Source organism: Oncorhynchus keta, chromosome 3 (assembly GCF_023373465.1).
Source record: "Oncorhynchus keta strain PuntledgeMale-10-30-2019 chromosome 3, Oket_V2, whole genome shotgun sequence".
In the NCBI taxonomy this organism is placed as follows: domain Eukaryota; kingdom Metazoa; phylum Chordata; class Actinopteri; order Salmoniformes; family Salmonidae; genus Oncorhynchus; species Oncorhynchus keta.
In genome coordinates this window covers 31,396,152-31,424,041 of record NC_068423.1, presented here as the reverse complement: position 1 = coordinate 31,424,041, position 27,890 = coordinate 31,396,152, and the positions used below count along the sequence as shown (strand labels likewise).

General features: G+C 44.9%; 2 protein-coding genes and 1 long non-coding RNA gene across 23 annotated transcripts in view; 1 reads left to right on the top strand and 2 right to left on the bottom strand.

Moving 5' to 3' along the window:
• slx4ip (SLX4 interacting protein) overlaps positions 1 to 27,890 on the top strand; it is a 166,004-nt gene that overhangs the window by 55,505 nt on the left and 82,609 nt on the right. For all 3 annotated transcript variants that reach the window (XM_052496241.1, XM_052496236.1, XM_052496240.1), the window contains exon 4: positions 621 to 747. In XM_052496241.1, the coding sequence (XP_052352201.1) occupies positions 621 to 747 (127 nt within the window). The remainder of the gene's footprint in view (positions 1 to 620; positions 748 to 27,890) is intronic.
• LOC127915811 (uncharacterized) lies at positions 1,714 to 4,236 on the bottom strand. 14 transcript variants are annotated; one of them, XM_052496268.1, is made up of 8 exons: positions 4,085 to 4,236; positions 3,907 to 3,990; positions 3,652 to 3,735; positions 3,118 to 3,453; positions 2,911 to 2,994; positions 2,343 to 2,552; positions 1,798 to 1,874; positions 1,731 to 1,755 (listed from the first exon to the last, which is right to left on the bottom strand). In XM_052496268.1, the coding sequence occupies exons 1-7, from the start codon at positions 4,230 to 4,232 to the stop codon at positions 1,813 to 1,815; spliced, it is 1,008 nt and encodes a 335-aa protein (XP_052352228.1). In that variant the 5' UTR covers positions 4,233 to 4,236; the 3' UTR covers positions 1,731 to 1,755; positions 1,798 to 1,812. The 14 variants fall into 14 exon arrangements, 10 of the variants coding, with proteins under 10 accessions (XP_052352250.1, XP_052352228.1, XP_052352217.1 ...); XM_052496290.1 differs by lacking the exon at positions 1,798 to 1,874 and having other exon boundaries at positions 1,714 to 1,797; XM_052496257.1 differs by lacking the exon at positions 1,731 to 1,755 and having other exon boundaries at positions 1,782 to 1,951.
• Positions 16,290 to 26,048, bottom strand: LOC127915829 (uncharacterized). Of its 6 annotated transcripts, none has more exons than XR_008092415.1 (3): positions 25,906 to 26,048; positions 24,796 to 25,106; positions 16,290 to 16,495 (listed from the first exon to the last, which is right to left on the bottom strand). It is a non-coding gene; the product is annotated as an uncharacterized LOC127915829 (long non-coding RNA). The 6 variants fall into 6 exon arrangements; XR_008092422.1 differs by lacking the exon at positions 16,290 to 16,495 and adding an exon at positions 18,422 to 18,645; XR_008092433.1 differs by lacking the exon at positions 16,290 to 16,495 and adding an exon at positions 20,229 to 20,572.

Genomic DNA, 27,890 nt, shown 5'->3' with positions numbered 1-27,890 from the left:
CCCACTGAGATGTGTATTAATATAGATGTGTATTAATATAGATGTGTATTAATATAGATAGGTACCACCCCACTGAGATGTGTATTAATATAGATGTGTATTTATATAGATGTGTATTAATATAGATAGGTACCACCCCACTGAGATGTGTATTAATATAGATGTGTATTTATATAGATGTGTATTTATATAGATGTGTATTAATATAGATAGGTACCACCCCACTGAGATGTGTATTAATATAGATGTGTATTAATATAGATGTGTATTAATATAGATAGGTACCACCCCACTGAGATGTGTATTAATATAGATGTGTATTAATATAGATGTATATTAATATAGATAGATACCACCTCACTGAGATGTGTATTAATATAGATGTGTACTAATGTAGATAGGTACCACCTCACTGAGATGTGTATTAATATAGATAGGTACCACCTCACTGAGATGTGTATTAATATAGATGTATATTAATATAGATAGGTACCACCCCACCCCACTTCTCTCTTAATATCTCCTCCCTGCTGTGGACCTGGTGTGGTTGTACCTCTACCTGGTGTGGCTCTACCTCTACCTCTCCCTCCCTGTAACATCTTGTCCTCTATCCTCTCCAGGAGGTCACTAGTCTGGTGAGAGATGCTGTGGACCGGAGGGTGAGGCTCTACATAGACTGCCTTCACAAGAGAGGACAGCCCAAACACAAGAGAGAGCTGCCACATGCCAACCCCCTCTGTGTGAAAGGTAGGATTCTCATCTGTAACATCTGACCTCCCCCCTAACCCTTCACAAGAGAGGACAGCCCAAACACAAGAGAGAGCTGCCACGTGCCAACCCCCTCTGTGTGAAAGGTAGGATTCTCATCTGTAACATCTGACCTCCCCCCTAACCCTTCACAAGAGAGGACAGCCCAAACACAAGAGAGAGCTGCCACGTGCCAACCCCCTCTGTGTGAAAGGTAGGATTCTCATCTGTAACATCTGACCTCCCCCATAACCCTTCACAAGAGAGGACAGCCCAAACGCAAGAGAGAGCTGCCACGTGCCAACCCCCTCTGTGTGAAAGGTAGTCATTTTACCTGTGACCTCTTTTTAAATGTTAATGTCAGCTTTGGATGCCATAGTGCATCCAACTGGACTGGAGGTGTGGAGTCTTAGTTGGACCTTTAAGCCAGATCTGTTCCAGCTGCTGCCCGGTGTGTATTAATATAGATGTGTATTAATATAGATAGGTACCACCCCACTGAGATGTGTATTAATATAGATGTGTATTAATATAGATAGGTACCACCCCACTGAGATGTGTATTAATATAGATGTGTATTAATATAGATAGGTACCACCCCACTGAAAAGTTAATGTCAGCTTTGGATGCCTGAGATGTGTATTAATATATGTGTATTAATACATAAAACCAACTCACTGTAAGAAGGATACCTATATTGACAGCCCAAACCTTCAAAAGTTTTTGTTTAGTGCCCAAGGTCCAGTGTTGCTGGTCTGAGCGGTGTGTACACATCATATTACATAACAACCAGTAACCTATCACACAATCACCATCCACATAACAAACCAGTAACAACCAGTGGAACCTATCACAATCAACACCATAAAACCACATAACAACCAGTAACCTATCACAATCAACACCATAAAACCACATAACAACCAGTAACCTATCACAATCACCACCATAAAACCACATAACAACCAGTAACCTATCACAATCACCATCAACATAACAACCAGTAACCTATCACAATCACCATCATAAAACCACATAACAACCAGTAACCTATCACAATCACCATCAACATAACAACCAGTAACCTATCACAATCACCATCATAAAACCACATAACAACCAGTAACCTATCACAATCACCATCAACATAACAACCAGTAACCTATCACAATCACCATCATAAAACCACATAACAACCAGTAACCTATCACAATTTGTTTATAAAACCACATAACAACCAGTAACCTATCACAATCAACATCATAAAACCACATAACATCACCACATAACAACCAGTAACCTATCACAATCAATCACCATAAAACCACATAACAACCAGTAACAACCATGTGTGTAACCTATCACAATCAACACCATAAAACCACATAACAACCAGTAACCTATCACAATCACCATCATAAAACCACATAACAACCAGTAACCTATCACAATCACCATCATAACCTAAAATCCACATAACAACCAGTAACCATCACAATCACCATCAACATAACAACCAGTAACCTATCACAATCATAAAACCACATAACAACCAGTAACCTATCACAATCACCATCAACATAACAACCAGTAACCTATCACAATCACCATCATAAAACCACATAACAACCAGTAACCTATCACAATCACCATCATAAAACCACATAACAACCAGTAACCTATCACAATCACCATCATAAAACCACATAACAACCAGTAACCTATCACAATCACCATCATAAAACCACATAACAACCAGTAACCTATCACAATCACCATCATAAAACCACATAACAACCAGTAACCTATCACAATCACCATCATAAAAACATAACAACCAGTAACCTATCACAATCACCACCATAAAACCACATAACAACCAGTAACCTATCACAATCACCATCATAAAACCACATAACAACCAGTAAACACAATCACCATCATAAAACCAATAACAACCAGTAACCTATCACATCATAAAACCACATAACAACCAGTAACCTATCACAATCACCATCATAAAAACATAACAACCAGTAACCTATCACCATCATAAAACCACAAACAACCAGTAACAACCAGTAACCTATCACAATCACCATCAACATAACAACCAGTAACCTATCACAATCAACACCATAAAACCACATAACAACCAGTAACCTATCACAATCACCATCATAAAACCACATAACAACCAGTAACCTATCACAATCACCATCATAAAACCACATAACAACCAGTAACCTATCACAATCACCATCAACATAACAACCAGTAACCTATCACAATCACCACCATAAAACCACATAACAACCAGTAACCTATCACAATCAATCACCATCATAAAACCACATAACAACCAGTAACCTATCACAATCACCATCATAAAACCACATAACAACCAGTAACCTATCACAATCACCATCATAAAACCACATAACAACCAGTAACCTATCACAATCACCATCATAAAACCACATAACAACCAGTAACCTATCACAATCACCATCATAAAACCACATAACAACCAGTAACCTATCACAATCACCATCATAAAACCACATAACAACCAGTAACCTATCACAATCACCATCATAAAACCACATAACAACCAGTAACCTATCACAATCACCATCATAAAACCACATAACAACCAGTAACCTATCACAATCACCATCATAAAACCACATAACAACCAGTAACCTATCACCATCACCATCATAAAACCACATAACAACCAGTAACCTATCACAATCACATCCATCAAAAACATAACAACCAGTAACCTATCACAATCACCATAAACCACATAACAACCAGTAACCTATCACAATCACCATCATAAAACCACATAACAACCAGTAACCTATCACAATCACCATCAACATAACAACCAGTAACCTATCACAATCACCATCATAAAACCACATAACAACCAGTAACCTATCACAATCACCATCATAAAACCACATAACAACCAGTAACCTATCACAATCAACATCATAAAACCACATAACAACCAGTAACCTATCACAATCAACATCATAAAACCACATAACAACCAGTAACCTATCACAATCCACCATAAAACATAACACAGTAACAACCAGTAACCTATCACAATCAACACCATAAAACCACATAACAACCAGTAACCTATCACAATCACCATCATAAAACCACATAACAACCAGTAACCTATCACAATCACCATCATAAAACCACATAACAACCAGTAACCTATCACAATCAACATCATAAAACCACATAACAACCAGTAACCTATCACAATCAACACCATAAAACCACATAACAACCAGTAACAACCAGTAACCTATCACAATCACCATCATAAAACCACATAACAACCAGTAACCTATCACCATCACCATCATAAAACCACATAACAACCAGTAACCTATCACAATCACCATCAACATAACAACCAGTAACCTATCACCATCACCATCATAAAACCACATAACAACCAGTAACCTATCACAATCACCATCATAAAACAACTTAAAACCTTAATGATACAACCACAGCAATCAGTGCTGTAGGTTTCAAATGTAATCCAGTTGTATTGGTCACATACACATATTTAGCAGATGTTTTTGTAGCGAAAGGCTTGTGTTCCTTGCTCCAACAGTGCTGTAGTATCTAAAAACAATTCGCAACAAAAAGTTAAATAACGGAATTAAGAAATATATTAACGTTAGGACGAGCAATGTCAGAGTGGCATTGACAAGAATACAATATATGCATATGAAATAAGTAAAGCAGTATGTAAACATTATTTTAAACATTTAATTAAAGTGACAATGTTCTCAAGTTTGATCTGATATATATTGTAGTCGGTCAGTTCTGACGTATCCCAGTGTTTCCCTGTTCTCATAACCTCTGTCCATAAACATTACTAAAAATATGTATTCTGGCTCCTCACTTAACACCTGTATGATGAATTCAGTTGTTTGGCCTAGAAACACACTGTAATGCATTCAGTCAGGGTGGGAATTCAGTTGTTTGGCCTAGAAACACACTGTAATGCAGTCAGTCAAGGTGTGAATTCAGTTGTTTGGCCTAGAGACACACTGTAATGCAGTCAGTCAAGGTGTGAATTCAGTTGTTTGGCCTAGAGACACACTGTAATGCAGTCAGTCAAGGTGGGAATTCAGTTGTTTGGCCTAGAAACACACTGTAATGCAGTCAGTCAGGTTTGGCCTAGGAATTCAGTTGTTTGGCCTAGAAACACACTGTAATGCATTCAGTCAGGGTGGGAATTCAGTTGTTTGGCCTAGAAACACACTGTAATGCAGTCAGGGTGTGAATTCAGTTGTTTGGCCTAGAAACACACTGTAATGCATTCAGTCAGGGTGGGAATTCAGTTGTTTGGCCTAGAAACACACTGTAATGCAGTCAGTCAGGGTGGGAATTCAGTTGTTTGGCCTAGAAACACACTGTAATGCAGTCAGGGTGGGAATTCAGTTGTTTGGCCTAGAAACACACTGTAATGCAGTCAGGGTGTGAATTCAGTTGTTTGGCCTAGAAACACACTGTAATGCAGTCAGTCAGGGTGGGAATTCAGTTGTTTGGCCTAGAAACACACTGTAATGCATTCAGGGTGGGAATTCAGTTGTTTGGCCTAGAAACACACTGTAATGCATTCAGTCAGGGTGGGAATTCAGTTGTTTGGCCTAGAAACACACTGTAATGCATTCAGTCAGGGTGTGAATTCAGTTGTTTGGCCTAGAAACACACTGTAATGCAGTCAGTCAAGGTGTGAATTCAGTTGTTTGGCCTAGAAACACACTGTAATGCATTCAGGGTGGGAATTCAGTTGTTTGGCCTAGAAACACACTGTAATGCAGTCAGGGTGGGAATTCAGTTGTTTGGCCTAGAAACACACTGTAATGCATTCAGTCAGGGTGGGAATTCAGTTGTTTGGCCTAGAAACACACTGTAATGCATTCAGGGTGGGAATTCAGTTGTTTGGCCTAGAAACACACTGTAATGCATTCAGGGTGGGAATTCAGTTGTTTGGCCTAGAAACACACTGTAATGCATTCAGTCAGGGTGGGAATTCAGTTGTTTGGCCTAGAAACACACTGTAATGCAGTCAGGGTGGGAATTCAGTTGTTTGGCCTAGAAACACACTGTAATGCATTCAGTCAAGGTGGGAATTCAGTTGTTTGGCCTAGAAACACACTGTAATGCATTCAGTCAGGGTGGAATTCAGTTGTTTGGCCTAGAAACACACTGTAATGCAGTCAGTCAGGTGGGAATTCAGTTGTTTGGCCTAGAAACACACTGTAATGCAGTCAGTCAGGTGGGAATTCAGTTGTTTGGCCTAGAAACACACTGTAATGCAGTCAGGGTGGGAATTCAGTTGTTTGGCATAGACACACTGTAATGCAGTCAGGGTGGGAATTCAGTTGTTTGGCCTAGAAACACACTGTAATGCAGTCAAGGTGGGAATTCAGTTGTTTGGCCTAGAAACACACTGTAATGCAGTCAGGGTGGGAATTCAGTTGTTTGGCCTAGAAACACACTGTAATTCATTCAGTCAAGGTGGGAATTCAGTTGTTTGGCCTAGAAACACACTGTAATGCAGTCAGGGTGGGAATTCAGTTGTTTGGCCTAGAAACACACTAATTCATTCAGTCAGGGTGGGAATTCAGTTGTTTGGCCTAGAAACACACTGTAATGCAGTCAAGGTGGGAATTCAGTTGTTTGGCCAAGAAACACACTAATTCATTCAGTCAGGTGGGAATTCAGTTGTTTGGCCTAGAAACACACTGTAATGCAGTCAGGTGGGAATTCAGTTGTTTGGCCTAGAAACACACTGTAATTCATTCAGTCAGGGTGGGAATTCAGATGTTTGGCCTAGAAACACACTGTAATGCAGTCAGTCAGGGTGTGAATTCAGTTGTTTGGCCTAGAAACACACTGTAATGCAGTCAGGGTGGGAATTCAGTTGTTTGGCCTAGAAACACACTGTAATGCAGTTGTCAGAATTCAGTTGTTTGGGGAATTCAGTTGTTTGGCCTAGAAACACACTGTATTCAGTTGTTTGCAGAAACACACTGTAATGCAGGGTGGGAATTCAGTTGTTTGGCCTAGAAACACACTGTAATGCATTGTCAAGGTGGGAATTCAGTTGTTTGGCCTAGAAACACACTGTAATGCAGTCAGTCAGGATGGGAATTCAGTTGTTTGGCCTAGAAACACACTGTAATGCATTGTCAGGGTGGGAATTCAGTTGTTTGGCCTAGAAACACACTGTAATGCAGTCAGGGTGGGAATTCAGTTGTTTGGCATAGACACACTGTAATGCATTCAGTCAGGGTGGGAATTCAGTTGTTTGGCCAAGAAACACACTGTAATGCAGTCAGGGTGTGAATTCAGTTGTTTGGCCTAGAAACACACTGTAATGCAGTCAGGGTGGGAATTCAGATGTTTGGCCTAGAAACACACTGTAATGCAGTCAGTCAGGGTGGGAATTCAGTTGTTTGGCCTAGAAACACACTGTAATGCATTGTCAAGGTGGGAATTCAGATGTTTGGCCTGGAAACACACTGTAATGCAGTCAGTCAAGGTGGGAATTCAGTTGTTTGGCCTAGAAACACACTGTAATGCAGTCAGGGTGGGAATTCAGTTGTTTGGCCTAGAAACACACTGTAATGCAGTCAGTCAAGGTGTGAATTCAGTTGTTTGGCCTAGAAACACACTGTAATGCAGTCAGTCAAGGTGTGAATTCAGTTGTTTGGCCTAGAAACACACTGTAATGCAGTCAGTCAAGGTGTGAATTCAGTTGTTTGGCCTAGAAACACACTGTAATGCAGTCAGTCAAGGTGTGAATTCAGTTGTTTGGCCTAGAAACACACTGTAATGCAGTCAGTCAAGGTGTGAATTCAGATGTTTGGCCTAGAAACACACTGTAATGCAGTCAGGGTGGGAATTCAGTTGTTTGGCCTAGAAACACACTGTAATGCAGTCAGTCAAGGTGTGAATTCAGATGTTTGGCCTAGAAACACACTGTAATGCAGTCAGTCAAGGTGTGAATTCAGATGTTTGGCCTAGAAACACACTGTAATGCAGTCAGTCAGGGTGTGAATTCAGATGTTTGGCCTAGAAACACACTGTAATGCAGTCAGTCAAGGTGTGAATTCAGATGTTTGTCCTAGAAACACACTGTAATGCAGTCAGTCAGGGTGTGAATTCAGTTGTTTGGCCTAGAAACACACTGTAATGCAGTCAGTCAAGGTGTGAATTCAGATGTTTGTCCTAGAAACACACTAATGCATTCAGTCAAGGCTGTCAAAACAGAATGTGTGTCATCATGTCATGGCGGCAGTCTGTATCTTCTAGGGATTTGTCCACAAAATGGGATCCTATGTAGTGCACTACTTTTGACCAGGTCACATATGTCTCTGCTCACAAGTAGTGCACCTCAAAGGGATCAGGGTGCCATTTTGGGATACATGCTTGGAAAGAACCAGCGTGGGAGGAGATGGAATTAAAAAAACAAAAACAGGACTAGTTGGGACTTGGCGGCGGCTTTGTTCGTGCACCCAGGATGTGACCCAACCCAATGGATTGATATGAAGTTGTGTGTGTGACCCACCCAATGGACCCGAGGAGTGATATGGCAGTGATATGGAGTTTGTATGCTTCTGTTTAACTTGGCAAGTCCTAGTCAGCTCATATCCATAGTTACACATATAGTCCCTTCCCTTCAGTTCTCGCAGAGGTAACCGAGGTGAGGACATAGAGAACGTCAGCTCCTGTTGCCTCTGTTGACACACCCGTTGTGCTGTTTGTATGTGTGTTCTACAGATACTAACCGGCCTGGGTCTGTCACCTAGCCTCTCGAGAGCGCCCTTAAATTGTCTCCGCCTCTGGCGCACAGCTTCCGAGTAGTCTGCATTCAGGAAAATGTTGGTTGCTCTTAAAAAGCACTTGGCTCTCTCCAGAACAGTCATCTTGTCCTTAAACTTTAAGAATTTGACCACTGCCGGCGTGGGTCTGTCACCTGGGCTGGTTACAGGTTTTTCCCAGACATGTGGGCGCTCTCTACCTCAGTCTTCTTATGATCCATCTGCGGCTTTTCAGTGATCAGGGTTTCTTCCTCAGACTCCGCCCAGTTCTCATGTGGAGAGACTGGTATACCATCCATAATGATGATAATCCTCCTGGATTGTCTGTTTTCCCGGTCACCTGTAATAATGATTCACAATCTCTTTCAGGACATCCACCTCTCCCTGGGAGAACTGCAAACTGTTCTTATGGTCCTGGAGCTCTTTGATCAGATCGTCCGTTCTTTTGTTCATTGAGTCCATCATTATTTGGAAAAGGCATTTTTTTCCCTCTTTTAACAACTGCTTGTAGAACCCTTTTTGTTGGTTTAAAAGCTCCTTCACCTGCGATAGAGAAACACTGTCTTCTCCCACCGCCTTTGGATGACATGGTAGCAACGTAGCCTAACGCTAACGTAGCAACGTAGCCTAACGCTAACGTAGCAACGTAGCCTAACGCTAACGTAGCAACGTAGCCTAACGCTGGTACTCAACACAGTTCCAGGCAGGGCAGGTATCTGCGGTCCTAGCCACAAGAGCCAACCGCATCGCGGTTGTGTTCAAGTTCTCTTGGAAACCTTGCTAGTTTGATAGCTAGTTAGCAGCTAGGCTCAGCCTTTAAACCATGTTATCACAAACTGTGTCAATCCGAGAGCAAAAGTTCAAAGAGATTTTGAAAATGTCCTGAGGGCCAGTTTACCAATTATAAGGGCGCTCTCGAGGGGCTAGGTGACAGACCCAGGCCGGAAGGACTAGTAACCCCCGAGCTGACAAGGTACAAATCTGCAGCGTAGCCTAGTGGTTAGAGCGTTGGACTAGTAACCGGAAGGACTATAGACTGTAGACTAATAGCCTCCAATTATAAGTGAACAACAGAAAATTAATATGGACAGAATCATTTCCCTAGGTGAGCTTTTGGAGGCTATTAGTCTACAAAATTGGAAATCTTCTGGTAATTTATTTTATTTATTGTACCTTTATTTAACCAGGCAAGTCAGTTAAGAACAAATTCTTATTTTCAATGACGGCCTGGGAACAGTGGGTTAACTGCCTGTTGAGGGGCAGAACGACAGATTTGTACCTTGTCAGCTCGGGGGTTTACTAGTCCTTCCGGTTACTAGTCCAACGCTCTAACCACTAGGCTACGCTGCCGCCGTAATGATAGATACTCAGTGTAATTTTAGACTATTTTTTTTTGCAAACTGGCCCTAACCAGAATAGAAAGAGTGGGAGGCCCCGGTACACAACTGAGCAAGAGGACAAGTATATTAGTTTCTTGTTTGAGAAAGTGAAGAGGCGACTCCGGGATGCTGGCCTTCTAGGCAGAGTTCCTCTGTCCAGTGTCTGTGTTCTTTTGCCCATCTTAATCTTTTAGTTTTATTGGCCAGTCTGAGATATGGCTTTTTCTTTACAACTCTGCCAAGAAGGCCAGCATCCCGGAGTCACCTCTTCACTGTTGGTGTTGAAACTGGTATTTTGCGGGTAGTATTTAATGAAGCTGCCAGTTGAGGACTTGTGAGGCGTCTGTTTCTCAAACTGGACACTCTAATGTACTTGTCCTCTTGCTCAGTTGTGCACCCGGGCCTCCCACTCATCTTTCTATTCTGGTTAGATCCAGTTTGTGCTGTTCTGAGAAGGGAGAAGTACACAGCGTTGTACAATTTCTCACATGGAATAGCCTTTATTTCTCAGAACAAGAATATAATGACGAGTTTCAGAAGAAAGTTATTTGTTTCTGGCCATTTTGAGCCTGTAATCGAACCCACAAACTCTGATGCTCCAGATACTCAACTAGTCTAAAGAAGGCCACTTTTATTGCTTCTTTAATCAGAACAACAGTTTTCAGCTCTGCAAACATAATTGCAAAATAGTTTTCTAATGATCAATTAGCCTTTCATGATAAACTTGGATTAGCTAACACAACGTGCCATTGGAACACAGGAATGGTGGTTGCTGATAATGGGCCTCTGTATGCCTATGTAGATATTACATTCAAAAAATCTGACGTTTCCAGCTACAATAGTAATTTACAACATTAACAATGTCTACACTGTATTTCGGATCAATTTGATGTTATTTTAAATGGACAATTTTTTTTTTTTTTAAATTTCAAAAACAAGTAGATTTCTAAGTGACCCCAAACTATTGAACGGTAGTGCACACAGCAGCTCTAGAGAAAAATGACCACGATCACCCTACTTCACAAGAAAGATAATGATCCATTGTCATGCGGATCCTTCAGCCCAGTATCACTTTTGAATGTGGATTACGAAATCATTGCTAAGGTTTTGGCTTTTCACATAGAAATAGTAAAACAACAGTTGATTCATTTGGATCGAACATTTATACGGAATAGGATGTCTTCTCCACCGAATTCTTTTCCAAAATAAATCATCATACCACGAATTCGAACATTCCAAAAGTGGCAAGTATCATTAGACAATGAAACAGCGTTTTGGGTGAAACTGGTAGATTTGGTGGACGTCTTTTAAAAAAGTTTGGTTGTGATCTGGTATTTATTTCCTGGGTTGTGCGATTGTAAAATCTCCCCCAAAGCAGGTCTAAAACAAATGGACAAATCTCTGATCCATTTAAGTTATAAAGAGGGACCAGACAGGGATGCCCTCTGTCCAGTTATTTATTTGCTTTAGCCACGGAGCCCATAGCATCAATAGTTAGAACTCTTGGCTCAATTTGGGGAATAGAGATTGGTGGAGAACAATATGTGATATCATTGTATGCAAATGACATTTTACTGTATTTATCTGAACCAGAACATTCTCTCATCTTGGACGCTTATTGTGCTGTATTAGGATTCGAAGTGAATGGGGAGAAATATTTATATAAGTCTATAATATAAGCCCATTTCTAATTATGACTTCTGTGAAAATGGACAAAGACACATGAAATACCTGGGTATTTTGATACTTTGCAATTTGAGGGAGACATCAAATCAATTACCAATCAATTACTCTCCTTTACCAGATAAAATGTATTCCGATGCTCAGAGATGTCTCCACATTAGGTGGATCAAATCAAAATTGATGTATTTATTTTACGCATTTTACCAGTTTCAATTCCATTCGACTTCTTTAAGAAAATATATCTCCAACTTTATTTGGAATGGAAAGATCTCAACTCAAGTTTTTCTAATCATAGTCGCACACCTCATGTAGCCTAGCCCATAGTCCTGTATGTTTTAATAAGGTTAGTATCACACCTCATGTAGCCTAGCCCATAGTCCTGTATGTTTTAATAAGGTTAGTATCACACCTCATGTAGCCTAGCCCATAGTCCTGTATGTTTTAATAAGGTTAGTATCACACCTCATGTAGCCTAGCCCATAGTCCTGTATGTTTTAATAAGGTTAGTATCACACCTCATGTAGCCTAGCCCATAGTCCTGTATGTTTTGATAAGGTTAGTATCACACCTCATGTAGTCTATAGTCCTATATGTTTTTATAAGGTTAGTATCACACCTCATGTAGTCTAGTCTATAGTCCTATAAGGTTAGTATCACACCTCATGTAGCCTAGCCCATAGTCCTATATGTTTTGATAAGGTTAGTATCACACCTCATGTAGTCTAGTCTATAGTCCTATAAGGTTAGTATCACACCTCATGTAGTCTAGTCTATAGTCCTATACGGTTAGTATCACACCTCATGTAGCCTAGCCCATAGGTCTATATGTTTTAATAAGGTTAGTATCACACCTCATGTAGCCTAGCCCATAGGCCTATATGTTTTGATAAGGTTAGTATCACACCTCATGTAGCCTAGCCCATAGGCCTATAAGGTTAGTATCACACCTCATGTAGTCTAGTCCATAGTCCTATAAGGTTAGTATCACACCTCATGTAGCCTAGCCCATAGGCCTGTATGTTTTGATAAGGTTAGTATTACACCTCATGTAGCCTAGCCCATAGGCCTATATGTTTTGATAAGGTTAGTATCACACCTCATGTAGCCTAGCCCATAGGCCTATAAGGTTAGTATCACACCTCATGTAGTCTAGTCCATAGTCCTATAAGGTTAGTATCACACCTCATGTAGCCTAGCCCATAGGCCTGTATGTTTTGATAAGGTTAGTATCACACCTCATGTAGCCTAGCCCATAGGCCTATATGTTTTGATAAGGTTTGTATCACACCTCATGTAGCCTAGCCCATAGGCCTGTATGTTTTGATAAGGTTAGTATCACACCTCATGTAGCCTAGTCCATAGGCCTATGTTTTAATAAGGTTAGTATCACACCTCATGTAGCCTAGCCCATAGGCCTGTATGTTTTGATAAGGTTAGTATCACACCTCATGTAGCCTAGCCCATAGTCCTATAAGGTTAGTATCACACCTCATGTAGCCTAGCCCATAGTCCTATAAGGTTTGTATCACACCTCATGTAGCCTAGCCCATAGACCTATATGTTTTAATAAGGTTAGTATCACACCTCATGTAGCCTAGTCCATAGGCCTATATGTTTTCATAAGGTTTGTATCACAATTTTTCTGCATCATTTTTTGACCGAAAGTTTCTGATTTTTGCAATGTTACGTAGATGGAAAAAAGCTGTCCTTGAAACAGTCTTGATATATTCGTCAAAAGAGAGGTCAGGGTCCAGAGTAACGCCGAGGTCCTTGACAGTTTTATTTGAGACGACTGTACAACCATTAAGATTAATTGTCAGATTCAACAGTATATCTCTTTGTTTCTGGGGATCTACAACAAGCATCTCTGTTTTGTCCGAGTTTAAAAAATCTACTTCCTTATGTCTGAAACACAGGCTTCTAGCGAGGGCAATTTTGGGGCTTCACCATGTTTCATTGAAATGTACAGCTGTGTGTCATCCGCATAGCAGTGAAAGTTAACATTATGTTTTCGAATAACATCCCCAAGAGGTAAAATATATAGTGAAAACAATAGTGGTCCTAAAACGGAACCTTGAGGAACACCGAAATTTACAGTTGATTTGTCAGAGGACAAACCATTCACAGAGACAAACTGATATCTTTCCTACAGATAAGATCTAAACCAGGCCAGAACTATAAAAACCAGGCCAGAACTTGTCCATGTAGACCAATTTGGGTTTCCAATCTCACCAAAAGAATGTGGTGATCGATGGTATCAAAAGCAGCACTAAGGTCTAGGAGCACGAGGACAGATGCAGAGCCTCGGTCCGATGCCATTTAAAGGTAATTTACCACCTTCACAAGTGCCGTCTCAGTGCTATGATGGGGTCTAAGACCAGACTGAAGCATTTCGTATACATTGTTTCTCTTCAGGAAGGCAGTGAGTTGCTGCGCAACAGCCTTTTCTAAAGTTTTTGAGAGGAATGGAAGATTAGTTTTTTATATTTTCTGGGTCAAGGTTTGGCTTTTTCAAGAGAGGCTTTATTACTGCCACTTTTAGTGAGTTTTGTACACATCCAGTGGATAGAGAGCCGTTTATTATGTTCAACATAGGAGGGCCAAGCACAGGAAGCAGCTCTTTCAGTAGTTTAGTTGGAATAGGGTCCAGTATGCAGCTTGAAGGTTTAGAGGCCATGATTATTTTCATCATTGTGTCAAGAGATATAGTACTAAAACACTTGAGTGTCATATAGTACTAAAACACTTGAGTGTCTCTCTTGATCCTAGGTCCTGGCAGAGTTGTGCAGACTCAGGACAACTGAGCTTTGAAGGAATACGCAGATTTAAAGAGGAGTCCGTAATTTGCTTTCTAATAATTATGATATTTTCCTCATTGAAGTTCATGAATTTATTACTGCTGTAGTGAAAGCCATCCTTTCTTGGGGAATGCTGCTTTTTAGTTAGCTCTGCGACAGTATCAAAAAAGAATTTCGGATTGTTCTTATTTTCCTCAATTACAGTGCCTTGCGAAAGTATTCGGCCCCCTTGAACTTTGCGACCTTTTGCCACATTTCAGGCTTCAAACATAAAGATATAAAACTGTATTTTTTTGTGAAGAATCAACAACAAGTGGGACACAATCATGAAGTGGAACGACATTTATCATCGAGGCAAAGGTTGGATACTTTGAAGAATCTCAAATATAAAATATATTTTCATTTGTTTAACACTTCTTGGTTACTACCTGATTCCATATGTGTTATTTTATGGTTTTGATGGCTTTTTCTACAATGTAGAAAATAGTAAAAATAAAGAAAAACCCTTGAATGAGTAGGTGTCCAAACCTTTGACTGGTTCTGTATATAATATGGAGTAGCCTATCAGAAATACCCCTAATATGGAGTAGCCTATCAGAAATACCCCTAATATGGAGTAGCCTATCAGAAATACCCCTAATATGGAGTAGCCTATCAGAAATACCCCTAATATGGAGTAGCCTATCAGAAATACCCCTAATATGGAGTAGCCTATCAGAAATACCCCTAATATGGAGTAGCTTATAGTAGATAGATGGAATTTGGAGTAGCTTATAGTAGATAGATGGAATTTGGAGTAGCTTATAGTAGATAGATGGAATTTGGAGTAGCTTATAGTAGATAGATGGAATATGGAGTAGCTTATAGTAGATAGATGGAATATGGAGTAGCTTATCAGAGATGGAATTTGGAGTAGCTTATAGTTGATAGATGGAATATGGAGTAGCTTATCGTAGATAGATGGAATTTGGAGTAGCTTATCGTAGATAGATGGAATTTGGAGTAGCTTATCGTAGATAGATGGAATTTAGAGTAGCTTATCATAGATAGATGGAATTTGGAGTAGCTTATTGTAGATAGATGGAATTTGGAGTAGCTTATCGTAGATAGATGGAATTTGGAGTAGCTTATCGTAGATAGATGGAATTTGGAGTAGCTTATCGTAGATAGATGGAATTTGGAGTAGCTTATCGTAGATAGATGGAATTTGGAGTAGCTTATCGTAGATAGATGGAATTTGGAGTAGACATTGTGTGTGTGTGTGTGTGTGTGTGTGTGTGTGTGTGTGTGTGTGTGTGTGTGTGTGTGTGTGGTGTGTGTGTGTGTGTGTGTGTGTGTGTGTGTGTGTGTGTGCAAATTTTTGTGGCAGCGAGGTATGTTAGTATAGATTGTCTCAGGGCCAAGGGGATTTGTCTGTCTCTGTCTGGACCTGGGCTATAGGCTATAGGAAGGGTATTCGTGGTTGTCTGTCTCTGTCTGGACCTGGGCTATAGGCTATAGGAAGGGTATTCGTGGTTGTCTGTCTCTGTCTGGACCTGGGCTATAGGCTATAGGAAGGGTATTCGTGGTTGTCTGTCTCTGTCTGGACCTGGGCTATAGGCTATAGGAAGGGTATTCGTGGTTGTCTGTCTCTGTCTGGACCTGGGCTATAGGCTATAGGAAGGGTATTCGTGGTTGTCTGTCTCTGTCTGGACCTGGGCTATAGGCTATAGGAAGGGTATTCGTGGTTGTCTGTCTCTGTCTGGACCTGGGCTATAGGCTATAGGAAGGGTATTCGTGGTTGTCTGTCTCTGTCTGGACCTGGGCTATAGGCTATAGGAAGGGTATTCGTGGTTGTCTGTCTCTGTCTGGACCTGGGCTATAGGCTATAGGAAGGGTATTCGTGGTTGTCTGTCTCTGTCTGGACCTGGGCTATAGGCTATAGGAAGGGTATTCGTGGTTGTCTGTCTCTGTCTGGACCTGGGCTATAGGAAGGGTATTCGTGGTTGTCTGTCTCTGTCTGGACCTGGGCTATAGGAAGGGTATTCGTGGTTGTCTGTCTCTGTCTGGACCTGGGCTATAGGCTATAGGAAGGGTATTCGTGGTTGTCTGTCTCTGTCTGGACCTGGGCTATAGGCTATAGGAAGGGTATTCGTGGTTGTCTGTCTCTGTCTGGACCTGGGCTATAGGCTATAGGAAGGGTATTCGTGGTTGTCTGTCTCTGTCTGGACCTGGGCTATAGGCTATAGGAAGGGTATTCGTGGTTGTCTGTCTCTGTCTGGACCTGGGCTATAGGCTATAGGAAGGGTATTCGTGGTTGTCTGTCTCTGTCTGGACCTGGGCTATAGGCTATAGGAAGGGTATTCGTGGTTGTCTGTCTCTGTCTGGACCTGGGCTATAGGAAGGGTATTCGTGGTTGTCTGTCTCTGTCTGGACCTGGGCTATAGGCTATAGGAAGGGTATTCGTGGTTGTCTGTCTCTGTCTGGACCTGGGCTATAGGAAGGGTATTCGTGGTTGTCTGTCTCTGTCTGGACCTGGGCTATAGGCTATAGGAAGGGTATTCGTGGTTGTCTGTCTCTGTCTGGACCTGGGCTATAGGCTATAGGAAGGGTATTCGTGGTTGTCTGTCTCTGTCTGGACCTGGGCTATAGGCTATAGGAAGGGTATTTGTGGTTGTCTGTCTCTGTCTGGACCTGGGCTATAGGCTATAGGAAGGGTATTCGTGGTTGTCTGTCTCTGTCTGGACCTGGGCTATAGGCTATAGGAAGGGTATTCGTGGTTGTCTGTCTCTGTCTGGACCTGGGCTATAGGCTATAGGAAGGGTATTCGTGGTTGTCTGTCTCTGTCTGGACCTGGGCTATAGGCTATAGGAAGGGTATTCGTGGTTGTCTGTCTCTGTCTGGACCTGGGCTATAGGCTATAGGAAGGGTATTCGTGGTTGTCTGTCTCTGTCTGGACCTGGGCTATAGGCTATAGGAAGGGTATTCGTGGTTGTCTGTCTCTGTCTGGACCTGGGCTATAGGCTATAGGAAGGGTATTCGTGGTTGTCTGTCTCTGTCTGGACCTGGGCTATAGGAATAGGCTGTCTCTGTCTAGGAAGGGTATTCGTGGTTGTCTGTCTCTGTCTGGACCTGGGCTATAGGCTAAGGAAGGGTATTCGTGGTTGTCTGTCTCTGTCTGGACCTGGGCTATAGGCTATAGGAAGGGTATTCGTGGTTGTCTGTCTCTGTCTGGACCTGGGCTATAGGCTATAGGAAGGGTATTCGTGGTTGTCTGTCTCTGTCTGGACCTGGGCTATAGGCTATAGGAAGGGTATTCGTGGTTGTCTGTCTCTGTCTGGACCTGGGCTATAGGCTATAGGAAGGGTATTCGTGGTTGTCTGTCTCTGTCTGGACCTGGGCTATAGGCTATAGGAAGGGTATTCGTGGTTGTCTGTCTCTGTCTGGACCTGGGCTATAGGCTATAGGAAGGGTATTCGTGGTTGTCTGTCTCTGTCTGGACCTGGGCTATAGGCTATAGGAAGGGTATTCGTGGTTGTCTGTCTCTGTCTGGACCTGGGCTATAGGCTATAGGAAGGGTATTCGTGGTTGTCTGTCTCTGTCTGGACCTGGGCTATAGGAATAGTCTGCTCTGGACCTGGGAAGGGGTATTCGTGGTTGTCTGTCTCTGTCTGGACCTGGGCTAGGCTATAGGAAGGGTATTCGTGGTTGTCTGTCTCTGTCTGGACCTGGGCTATAGGCTATAGGAAGGGTATGGACCTGGGCTATAGGCTATAGGAAGGGTATTCGTGGTTGTCTGTCTCTGTCTGGACCTGGGCTATAGGCTATAGGAAGGGTATTCGTGGTTGTCTGTCTCTGTCTGGACCTGGGCTATAGGCTATAGGAAGGGTATTCGTGGTTGTCTGTCTCTGTCTGGACCTGGGCTATAGGCTATAGGAAGGGTATTCGTGGTTGTCTGTCTCTGTCTGGACCTGGGCTATAGGCTATAGGAAGGGTATTCGTGGTTGTCTGTCTCTGTCTGGACCTGGGCTATAGGCTATAGGAAGGGTATTCGTGGTTGTCTGTCTCTGTCTGGACCTGGGCTATAGGCTATAGGAAGGGTATTCGTGGTTGTCTGTCTCTGTCTGGACCTGGGCTATAGGAAGGGTATTCGTGGTTGTCTGTCTCTGTCTGGACCTGGGCTCTGTCTGGAGGATAGGGTATTCGTGGTTGTCTGTCTCTGTCTGGACCTGGGCTATAGAAAGGGTATTCGTGGTTGTCTGTCTCTGTCTGGACCTGGGCTATAGGAAGGGTATTCGTGGTTGTCTGTCTCTGTCTGGACCTGGGCTATAGGCTATAGGAAGGGTATTCGTGGTTGTCTGTCTCTGTCTGGACCTGGGCTATAGGCTATAGGAAGGGTATTCGTGGTTGTCTGTCTCTGTCTGGACCTGGGCTATAGGCTATAGGAAGGGTATTCGTGGTTGTCTGTCTCTGTCTGGACCTGGGCTATAGGCTATAGGAAGGGTATTCGTGGTTGTCTGTCTCTGTCTGGACCTGGGCTATAGGCTATAGGAAGGGTATTCGTGGTTGTCTGTCTCTGTCTGGACCTGGGCTATAGGCTATAGGAAGGGTATTCGTGGTTGTCTGTCTCTGTCTGGACCTGGGCTATAGGCTATAGGAAGGGTATTCGTGGTTGTCTGTCTCTGTCTGGACCTGGGCTATGGGCTATAGGAAGGGTATTCGTGGTTGTCTGTCTCTGTCTGGACCTGGGCTATGGGCTATAGGAAGGGTATTCGTGGTTGTCTGTCTCTGTCTGGACCTGGGCTATAGGCTATAGGAAGGGTATTCGTGGTTGTCTCTGTCTGGACCTGGGCTATAGGCTATAGGAAGGGTATTCGTGGTTGTCTGTCTCTGTCTGGACCTGGGCTATAGGCTATAGGAAGGGTATTCGTGGTTGTCTGTCTCTGTCTGGACCTGGGCTATAGGCTATAGGAAGGGTATTCGTGGTTGTCTGTCTCTGTCTGGACCTGGGCTATAGGCTATAGGAAGGGTATTCGTGGTTGTCTGTCTCTGTCTGGACCTGGGCTATAGGCTATAGGAAGGGTATTCGTGGTTGTCTGTCTCTGTCTGGACCTGGGCTATAGGCTATAGGAAGGGTATTCGTGGTTGTCTGTCTCTGTCTGGACCTGGGCTATAGGCTATAGGAAGGGTATTCGTGGTTGTCTGTCTCTGTCTGGACCTGGGCTATAGGCTATAGGAAGGGTATTCGTGGTTGTCTGTCTCTGTCTGGACCTGGGCTATAGGCTATAGGAAGGGTATTCGTGGTTGTCTGTCTCTGTCTGGACCTGGGCTATAGGCTATAGGAAGGGTATTCGTGGTTGTCTGTCTCTGTCTGGACCTGGGCTATAGGCTATAGGAAGGGTATTCGTGGTTGTCTGTCTCTGTCTGGACCTGGGCTATAGGCTATAGGAAGGGTATTCGTGGTTGTCTGTCTCTGTCTGGACCTGGGCTATAGGCTATAGGAAGGGTATTCGTGGTTGTCTGTCTCTGACCTGGGCTGGGTTGTCTGTCCTGTCTGGCTATATAGAAAGGGTATTCGTGGTTGTCTGTCTCTGTCTGGACCTGGGCTATAGGCTATAGGAAGGGTATTCGTGGTTGTCTGTCTCTGTCTGGACCTGGGCTATAGGCTATAGGAAGGGTATTCGTGGTTGTCTGTCTCTGTCTGGACCTGGGCTATAGGCTATAGGAAGGGTATTCGTGGTTGTCTGTCTCTGTCTGGACCTGGGCTATAGGCTATAGGAAGGGTATTCGTGGTTGTCTGTCTCTGTCTGGACCTGGGCTATAGGCTATAGGAAGGGTATTCGTGGTTGTCTGTCTCTGTCTGGACCTGGGCTATAGGCTATAGGAAGGGTATTCGTGGTTGTCTGTCTCTGTCTGGACCTGGGCTATAGGAAGGGTATTCGTGGTTGTCTGTCTCTGTCTGGACCTGGGCTATAGGAAGGGTATTCGTGGTTGTCTGTCTCTGTCTGGACCTGGGCTATAGAAAGGGTATTCGTGGTTGTCTGTCTCTGTCTGGACCTGGGCTATAGGAAGGGTATTCGTGGTTGTCTGTCTCTGTCTGGACCTGGGCTATAGGAAGGGTATTCGTGGTTGTCTGTCTCTGTCTGGACCTGGGCTATAGGCTATAGGAAGGGTATTCGTGGTTGTCTGTCTCTGTCTGGACCTGGGCTATAGGCTATAGGAAGGGTATTCGTGGTTGTCTGTCTCTGTCTGGACCTGGGCTATAGGCTATAGGAAGGGTATTCGTGGTTGTCTGTCTCTGTCTGGACCTGGGCTATAGGCTATAGGAAGGGTATTCGTGGTTGTCTGTCTCTGTCTGGACCTGGGCTATAGGCTATAGGAAGGGTATTCGTGGTTGTCTGTCTCTGTCTGGACCTGGGCTATAGGCTATAGGAAGGGTATTCGTGGTTGTCTGTCTCTGTCTGGACCTGGGCTATAGGCTATAGGAAGGGTATTCGTGGTTGTCTGTCTCTGTCTGGACCTGGGCTATAGGCTATAGGAAGGGTATTCGTGGTTGTCTGTCTCTGTCTGGACCTGGGCTATAGGCTATAGGAAGGGTATTCGTGGTTGTCTGTCTCTGTCTGGACCTGGGCTATAGGCTATAGGAAGGGTATTCGTGGTTGTCTGTCTTTGTCTTGACCTGGGCTATAAGAAGGGTATTCGTGGTTGTCTGTCTCTGTCTGGACCTGGGCTATAGAAAGGGTATTCGTGGTTGTCTGTCTCTGTCTGGACCTGGGCTATAGGCTATAGGAAGGGTATTCGTGGTTGTCTGTCTCTGTCTGGACCTGGGCTATAGGCTATAGGAAGGGTATTCGTGGTTGTCTGTCTCTGTCTGGACCTGGGCTATAGGCTATAGGAAGGGTATTCGTGGTTGTCTGTCTCTGTCTGGACCTGGGCTATAGGCTATAGGAAGGGTATTCGTGGTTGTCTGTCTCTGTCTGGACCTGGGCTATAGGCTATAGGAAGGGTATTCGTGGTTGTCTGTCTCTGTCTGGACCTGGGCTATAGGCTATAGGAAGGGTATTCGTGGTTGTCTGTCTCTGTCTGGACCTGGGCCGTGGTTGTCTGTCTCTGTCTGGACCTGGGCTATAGGAAGGGTATTCGTGGTTGTCTGTCTCTGTCTGGACCTGGGCTATAGAAAGGGTATTCGTGGTTGTCTGTCTCTGTCTGGACCTGGGCTATAGGAAGGGTATTCGTGGTTGTCTGTCTCTGTCTGGACCTGGGCTATAGGCTATAGGAAGGGTATTCGTGGTTGTCTGTCTCTGTCTGGACCTGGGCTATAGGCTATAGGAAGGGTATTCGTGGTTGTCTGTCTCTGTCTGGACCTGGGCTATAGGCTATAGGAAGGGTATTCGTGGTTGTCTGTCTCTGTCTGGACCTGGGCTATAGGCTATAGGAAGGGTATTCGTGGTTGTCTGTCTCTGTCTGGACCTGGGCTATAGGCTATAGGAAGGGTATTCGTGGTTGTCTGTCTCTGTCTGGACCTGGGCTATAGGCTATAGGAAGGGTATTCGTGGTTGTCTGTCTCTGTCTGGACCTGGGCTATAGGCTATAGGAAGGGTATTCGTGGTTGTCTGTCTCTGTCTGGACCTGGGCTATAGGCTATAGGAAGGGTATTCGTGGTTGTCTGTCTCTGTCTGGACCTGGGCTATAGGCTATAGGAAGGGTATTCGTGGTTGTCTGTCTCTGTCTGGACCTGGGCTATAGGCTATAGGAAGGGTATTCGTGGTTGTCTGTCTCTGTCTGGACCTGGGCTATAGGCTATAGGAAGGGTATTCGTGGTTGTCTGTCTCTGCCTGGACCTGGGCTATAGGCTATAGGAAGGGTATTCGTGGTTGTCTGTCTCTGTCTGGACCTGGGCTATAGGCTATAGGAAGGGTATTCGTGGTTGTCTGTCTCTGTCTGGACCTGGGCTATAGGCTATAGGAAGGGTATTCGTGGTTGTCTGTCTCTGTCTGGACCTGGGCTATAGGCTATAGGAAGGGTATTCGTGGTTGTCTGTCTCTGTCTGGACCTGGGCTATAGGCTATAGGAAGGGTATTCGTGGTTGTCTGTCTCTGTCTGGACCTGGGCTATAGGCTATAGGAAGGGTATTCGTGGTTGTCTGTCTCTGTCTGGACCTGGGCTATAGGCTATAGGAAGGGTATTCGTGGTTGTCTGTCTCTGTCTGGACCTGGGCTATAGGCTATAGGAAGGGTATTCGTGGTTGTCTGTCTCTGTCTGGACCTGGGCTATGGGCTATAGGAAGGGTATTCGTGGTTGTCTGTCTCTGTCTGGACCTGGGCTATAGGCTATAGGAAGGGTATTCGTGGTTGTCTGTCTCTGTCTGGACCTGGGCTATAGGCTATAGGAAGGGTATTCGTGGTTGTCTGTCTCTGTCTGGACCTGGGCTATAGGCTATAGGAAGGGTATTCGTGGTTGTCTGTCTCTGTCTGGACCTGGGCTATAGGCTATAGGAAGGGTATTCGTGGTTGTCTGTCTCTGTCTGGACCTGGGCTATAGGCTATAGGAAGGGTATTCGTGGTTGTCTGTCTCTGTCTGGACCTGGGCTATAGGCTATAGGAAGGGTATTCGTGGTTGTCTGTCTCTGTCTGGACCTGGGCTATAGGCTATAGGAAGGGTATTCGTGGTTGTCTGTCTCTGTCTGGACCTGGGCTATAGGCTATAGGAAGGGTATTCGTGGTTGTCTGTCTCTGTCTGGACCTGGGCTATAGGCTATAGGAAGGGTATTCGTGGTTGTCTGTCTCTGTCTGGACCTGGGCTATAGGCTATAGGAAGGGTATTCGTGGTTGTCTGTCTCTGTCTGGACCTGGGCTATAGGCTATAGGAAGGGTATTCGTGGTTGTCTGTCTCTGTCTGGACCTGGGCTATAGGCTATAGGAAGGGTATTCGTGGTTGTCTGTCTCTGTCTGGACCTGGGCTATAGGCTATAGGAAGGGTATTCGTGGTTGTCTGTCTCTGTCTGGACCTGGGCTATAGGCTATAGGAAGGGTATTCGTGGTTGTCTGTCTCTGTCTGGACCTGGGCTATAGGCTATAGGAAGGGTATTCGTGGTTGTCTGTCTCTGTCTGGACCTGGGCTATAGGCTATAGGAAGGGTATTCGTGGTTGTCTGTCTCTGTCTGGACCTGGGCTATAGGCTATAGGAAGGGTATTCGTGGTTGTCTGTCTCTGTCTGGACCTGGGCTGGACCTAGGCTATAGGCTATAGGAAGGGTATTCGTGGTTGTCTGTCTCTGTCTGGACCTGGGCTATAGGCTATAGGAAGGGTATTCGTGGTTGTCTGTCTCTGTCTGGACCTGGGCTATAGGCTATAGGAAGGGTATTCGTGGTTGTCTGTCTCTGTCTGGACCTGGGCTATAGGCTATAGGAAGGGTATTCGTGGTTGTCTGTCTCTGTCTGGACCTGGGCTATAGGAAGGGTATTCGTGGTTGTCTGTCTCTGTCTGGACCTGGGCTATAGGAAAGGGTATTCGTGGTTGTCTGTCTCTGTCTGGACCTGGGCTATAGGAAGGGTATTCGTGGTTGTCTGTCTCTGTCTGGACCTGGGCTATAGGCTATAGGAAGGGTATTCGTGGTTGTCTGTCTCTGTCTGGACCTGGGCTATAGGAAGGGTATTCGTGGTTGTCTGTCTCTGTCTGGACCTGGGCTATAGGCTATAGGAAGGGTATTCGTGGTTGTCTGTCTCTGTCTGGACCTGGGCTATAGGCTATAGGAAGGGTATTCGTGGTTGTCTGTCTCTGTCTGGACCTGGGCTATTCGTGGTTGTCTGTCTCTGTCTGGAGGCTATAGGAAGGAAGGGTATTCGTGGTTGTCTGTCTCTGTCTGGACCTGGGCTATAGGCTATAGGAAGGGTATTCGTGGTTGTCTGTCTCTGTCTGGACCTGGGCTATAGGCTATAGGAAGGGTATTCGTGGTTGTCTGTCTCTGTCTGGACCTGGGCTATAGGCTATAGGAAGGGTATTCTAGGTGGTTGTCTGTCTCTGTCTGGACCTGGGCTATAGGCTATAGGAAGGGTATTCGTGGTTGTCTGTCTCTGTCTGGACCTGGGCTATAGGCTATAGGAAGGGTATTCGTGGTTGTCTGTCTCTGTCTGGACCTGGGCTATAGGCTATAGGAAGGGTATTCGTGGTTGTCTGTCTCTGTCTGGACCTGGGCTATAAGGAAGGGTATTCGTGGTTGTCTGTCTCTGTCTGGACCTGGGCTATAGAAGGGTATTCGTGGTTGTCTGTCTCTGTCTGGACCTGGGCTATAGGAAGGGTATTCGTGGTTGTCTGTCTCTGTCTGGACCTGGGCTATAGGCTATAGGAAGGGTATTCGTGGTTGTCTGTCTCTGTCTGGACCTGGGCTATAGGCTATAGGAAGGGTATTCGTGGTTGTCTGTCTCTGTCTGGACCTGGGCTATAGGCTATAGGAAGGGTATTCGTGGTTGTCTGTCTCTGTCTGGACCTGGGCTATAGGCTATAGGAAGGGTATTCGTGGTTGTCTGTCTCTGTCTGGACCTGGGCTATAGGCTATAGGAAGGGTATTCGTGGTTGTCTGTCTCTGTCTGGACCTGGGCTATAGGAAGGGTATTCGTGGTTGTCTGTCTCTGTCTGGACCTGGGCTATAGGAAGGGTATTCGTGGTTGTCTGTCTCTGTCTGGACCTGGGCTATAGAAAGGGTATTCGTGGTTGTCTGTCTCTGTCTGGACCTGGGCTATAGGAAGGGTATTCGTGGTTGTCTGTCTCTGTCTGGACCTGGGCTATAGGCTATAGGAAGGGTATTCGTGGTTGTCTGTCTCTGTCTGGACCTGGGCTATAGGCTATAGGAAGGGTATTCGTGGTTGTCTGTCTCTGTCTGGACCTGGGCTATAGGCTATAGGAAGGGTATTCGTGGTTGTCTGTCTCTGTCTGGACCTGGGCTATAGGCTATAGGAAGGGTATTCGTGGTTGTCTGTCTCTGTCTGGACCTGGGCTATAGGCTATAGGAAGGGTATTCGTGGTTGTCTGTCTCTGTCTGGACCTGGGCTATAGGCTATAGGAAGGGTATTCGTGGTTGTCTGTCTCTGTCTGGACCTGGGCTATAGGCTATAGGAAGGGTATTCGTGGTTGTCTGTCTCTGTCTGGACCTGGGCTATAGGCTATAGGAAGGGTATTCGTGGTTGTCTGTCTCTGTCTGGACCTGGGCTATAGGCTATAGGAAGGTTATTGGTGGTTGTCTGTCTCTGTTTGGACCTGGGCTATAGGAAGGGTATTCGTGGTTGTCTGTCTCTGTCTGGACCTGGGCTATAGGAAGGGTATTCGTGGTTGTCTGTCTCTGTCTGGACCTGGGCTATAGGAAGGGTATTCGTGGTTGTCTGTCTCTGTCTGGACCTGGGCTATAGGAAGGGTATTCGTGGTTGTCTGTCTCTGTCTGGACCTGGGCTATAGGCTATAGGAAGGGTATTCGTGGTTGTCTGTCTCTGTCTGGACCTGGGCTATAGGCTATAGGAAGGGTATTCGTGGTTGTCTGTCTCTGTCTGGACCTGGGCTATAGGCTATAGGAAGGGTATTCGTGGTTGTCTGTCTCTGTCTGGACCTGGGCTATAGGCTATAGGAAGGGTATTCGTGGTTGTCTGTCTCTGTCTGGACCTGGGCTATAGGCTATAGGAAGGGTATTCGTGGTTGTCTGTCTCTGTCTGGACCTGGGCTATAGGCTATAGGAAGGGTATTCGTGGTTGTCTGTCTCTGTCTGGACCTGGGCTATAGGCTATAGGAAGGGTATTCGTGGTTGTCTGTCTCTGTCTGGACCTGGGCTATAGGCTATAGGAAGGGTATTCGTGGTTGTCTGTCTCTGTCTGGACCTGGGCTATAGGAAGGGTATTCGTGGTTGTCTGTCTCTGTCTGGACCTGGGCTATAGGAAGGGTATTCGTGGTTGTCTGTCTCTGTCTGGACCTGGGCTATAGAAAGGGTATTCGTGGTTGTCTGTCTCTGTCTGGACCTGGGCTATAGGAAGGGTATTCGTGGTTGTCTGTCTCTGTCTGGACCTGGGCTATAGGCTATAGGAAGGGTATTCGTGGTTGTCTGTCTCTGTCTGGACCTGGGCTATAGGCTATAGGAAGGGTATTCGTGGTTGTCTGTCTCTGTCTGGACCTGGGCTATAGGCTATAGGAAGGGTATTCGTGGTTGTCTGTCTCTGTCTGGACCTGGGCTATAGGCTATAGGAAGGGTATTCGTGGTTGTCTGTCTCTGTCTGGACCTGGGCTATAGGCTATAGGAAGGGTATTCGTGGTTGTCTGTCTCTGTCTGGACCTGGGCTATAGGCTATAGGAAGGGTATTCGTGGTTGTCTGTCTCTGTCTGGACCTGGGCTATAGGCTATAGGAAGGGTATTCGTGGTTGTCTGTCTCTGTCTGGACCTGGGCTATAGGAAGGGTATTCGTGGTTGTCTGTCTCTGTCTGGACCTGGGCTATAGGAAGGGTATTCGTGGTTGTCTGTCTCTGTCTGGACCTGGGCTATAGGAAGGGTATTCGTGGTTGTCTGTCTCTGTCTGGACCTGGGCTATAGGCTATAGGAAGGGTATTCGTGGTTGTCTGTCTCTGTCTGGACCTGGGCTATAGGCTATAGGAAGGGTATTCGTGGTTGTCTGGACCTGGGCTATAGGCTATAGGAAGGGTATTCGTGGTTGTCTGTCTCTGTCTGGACCTGGGCTATAGGAAGGGTATTCGTGGTTGTCTGTCTCTGTCTGGACCTGGGCTATAGGCTATAGGAAGGGTATTCGTGGTTGTATTGTTGCTGGTGCCAGAGTGGAATCACACCGGACTCATCTAGCTACTGAGGGTGAGAACATCGTGACACCCTCAGCTGTTGGCACCACAAATGAGCCATCAACAGCTTTTAATGTTCTCCAGAACCGTGTGTGTGTGTGTGTGTGTGTGTGTGTGTGTGTGTGTGTGTGTGTGTGTGTGTCACCCTGTTCCCTTTTTATAGCGCAGTACTTGTGGCCTGCGCCCTATGGAAAGTAGTGAGTAGTATGCCATTTGGGACACAGATTGGATCTCAGCCTCTCTCTTAGCTACACGGCACATTTTTCTAAATGTCAGTTCAGTTCCTCCCCTGCTTTTCTTTACACACACACACGCACACACACACACACACACACACACACACACACACACACACACACACACACACACACACACACACACACACACACACACAGTTTCCTCTATCAGGCTACTTGAGAATTGATGATTAGCTCATAGCCGTGTGATTTATTTCTGTTATTCAGAGGGCTGGACAGACAGAACTTTTCCCACCAAACATCTTGGCTCTGCTCCACGGTATGGGCAGCAGAAGACGGCAAGATGGGGAGAGAGAGAGAGAGAAGGAATGAGGAGAGGAGAGAGAGAGAAGGAATGAGG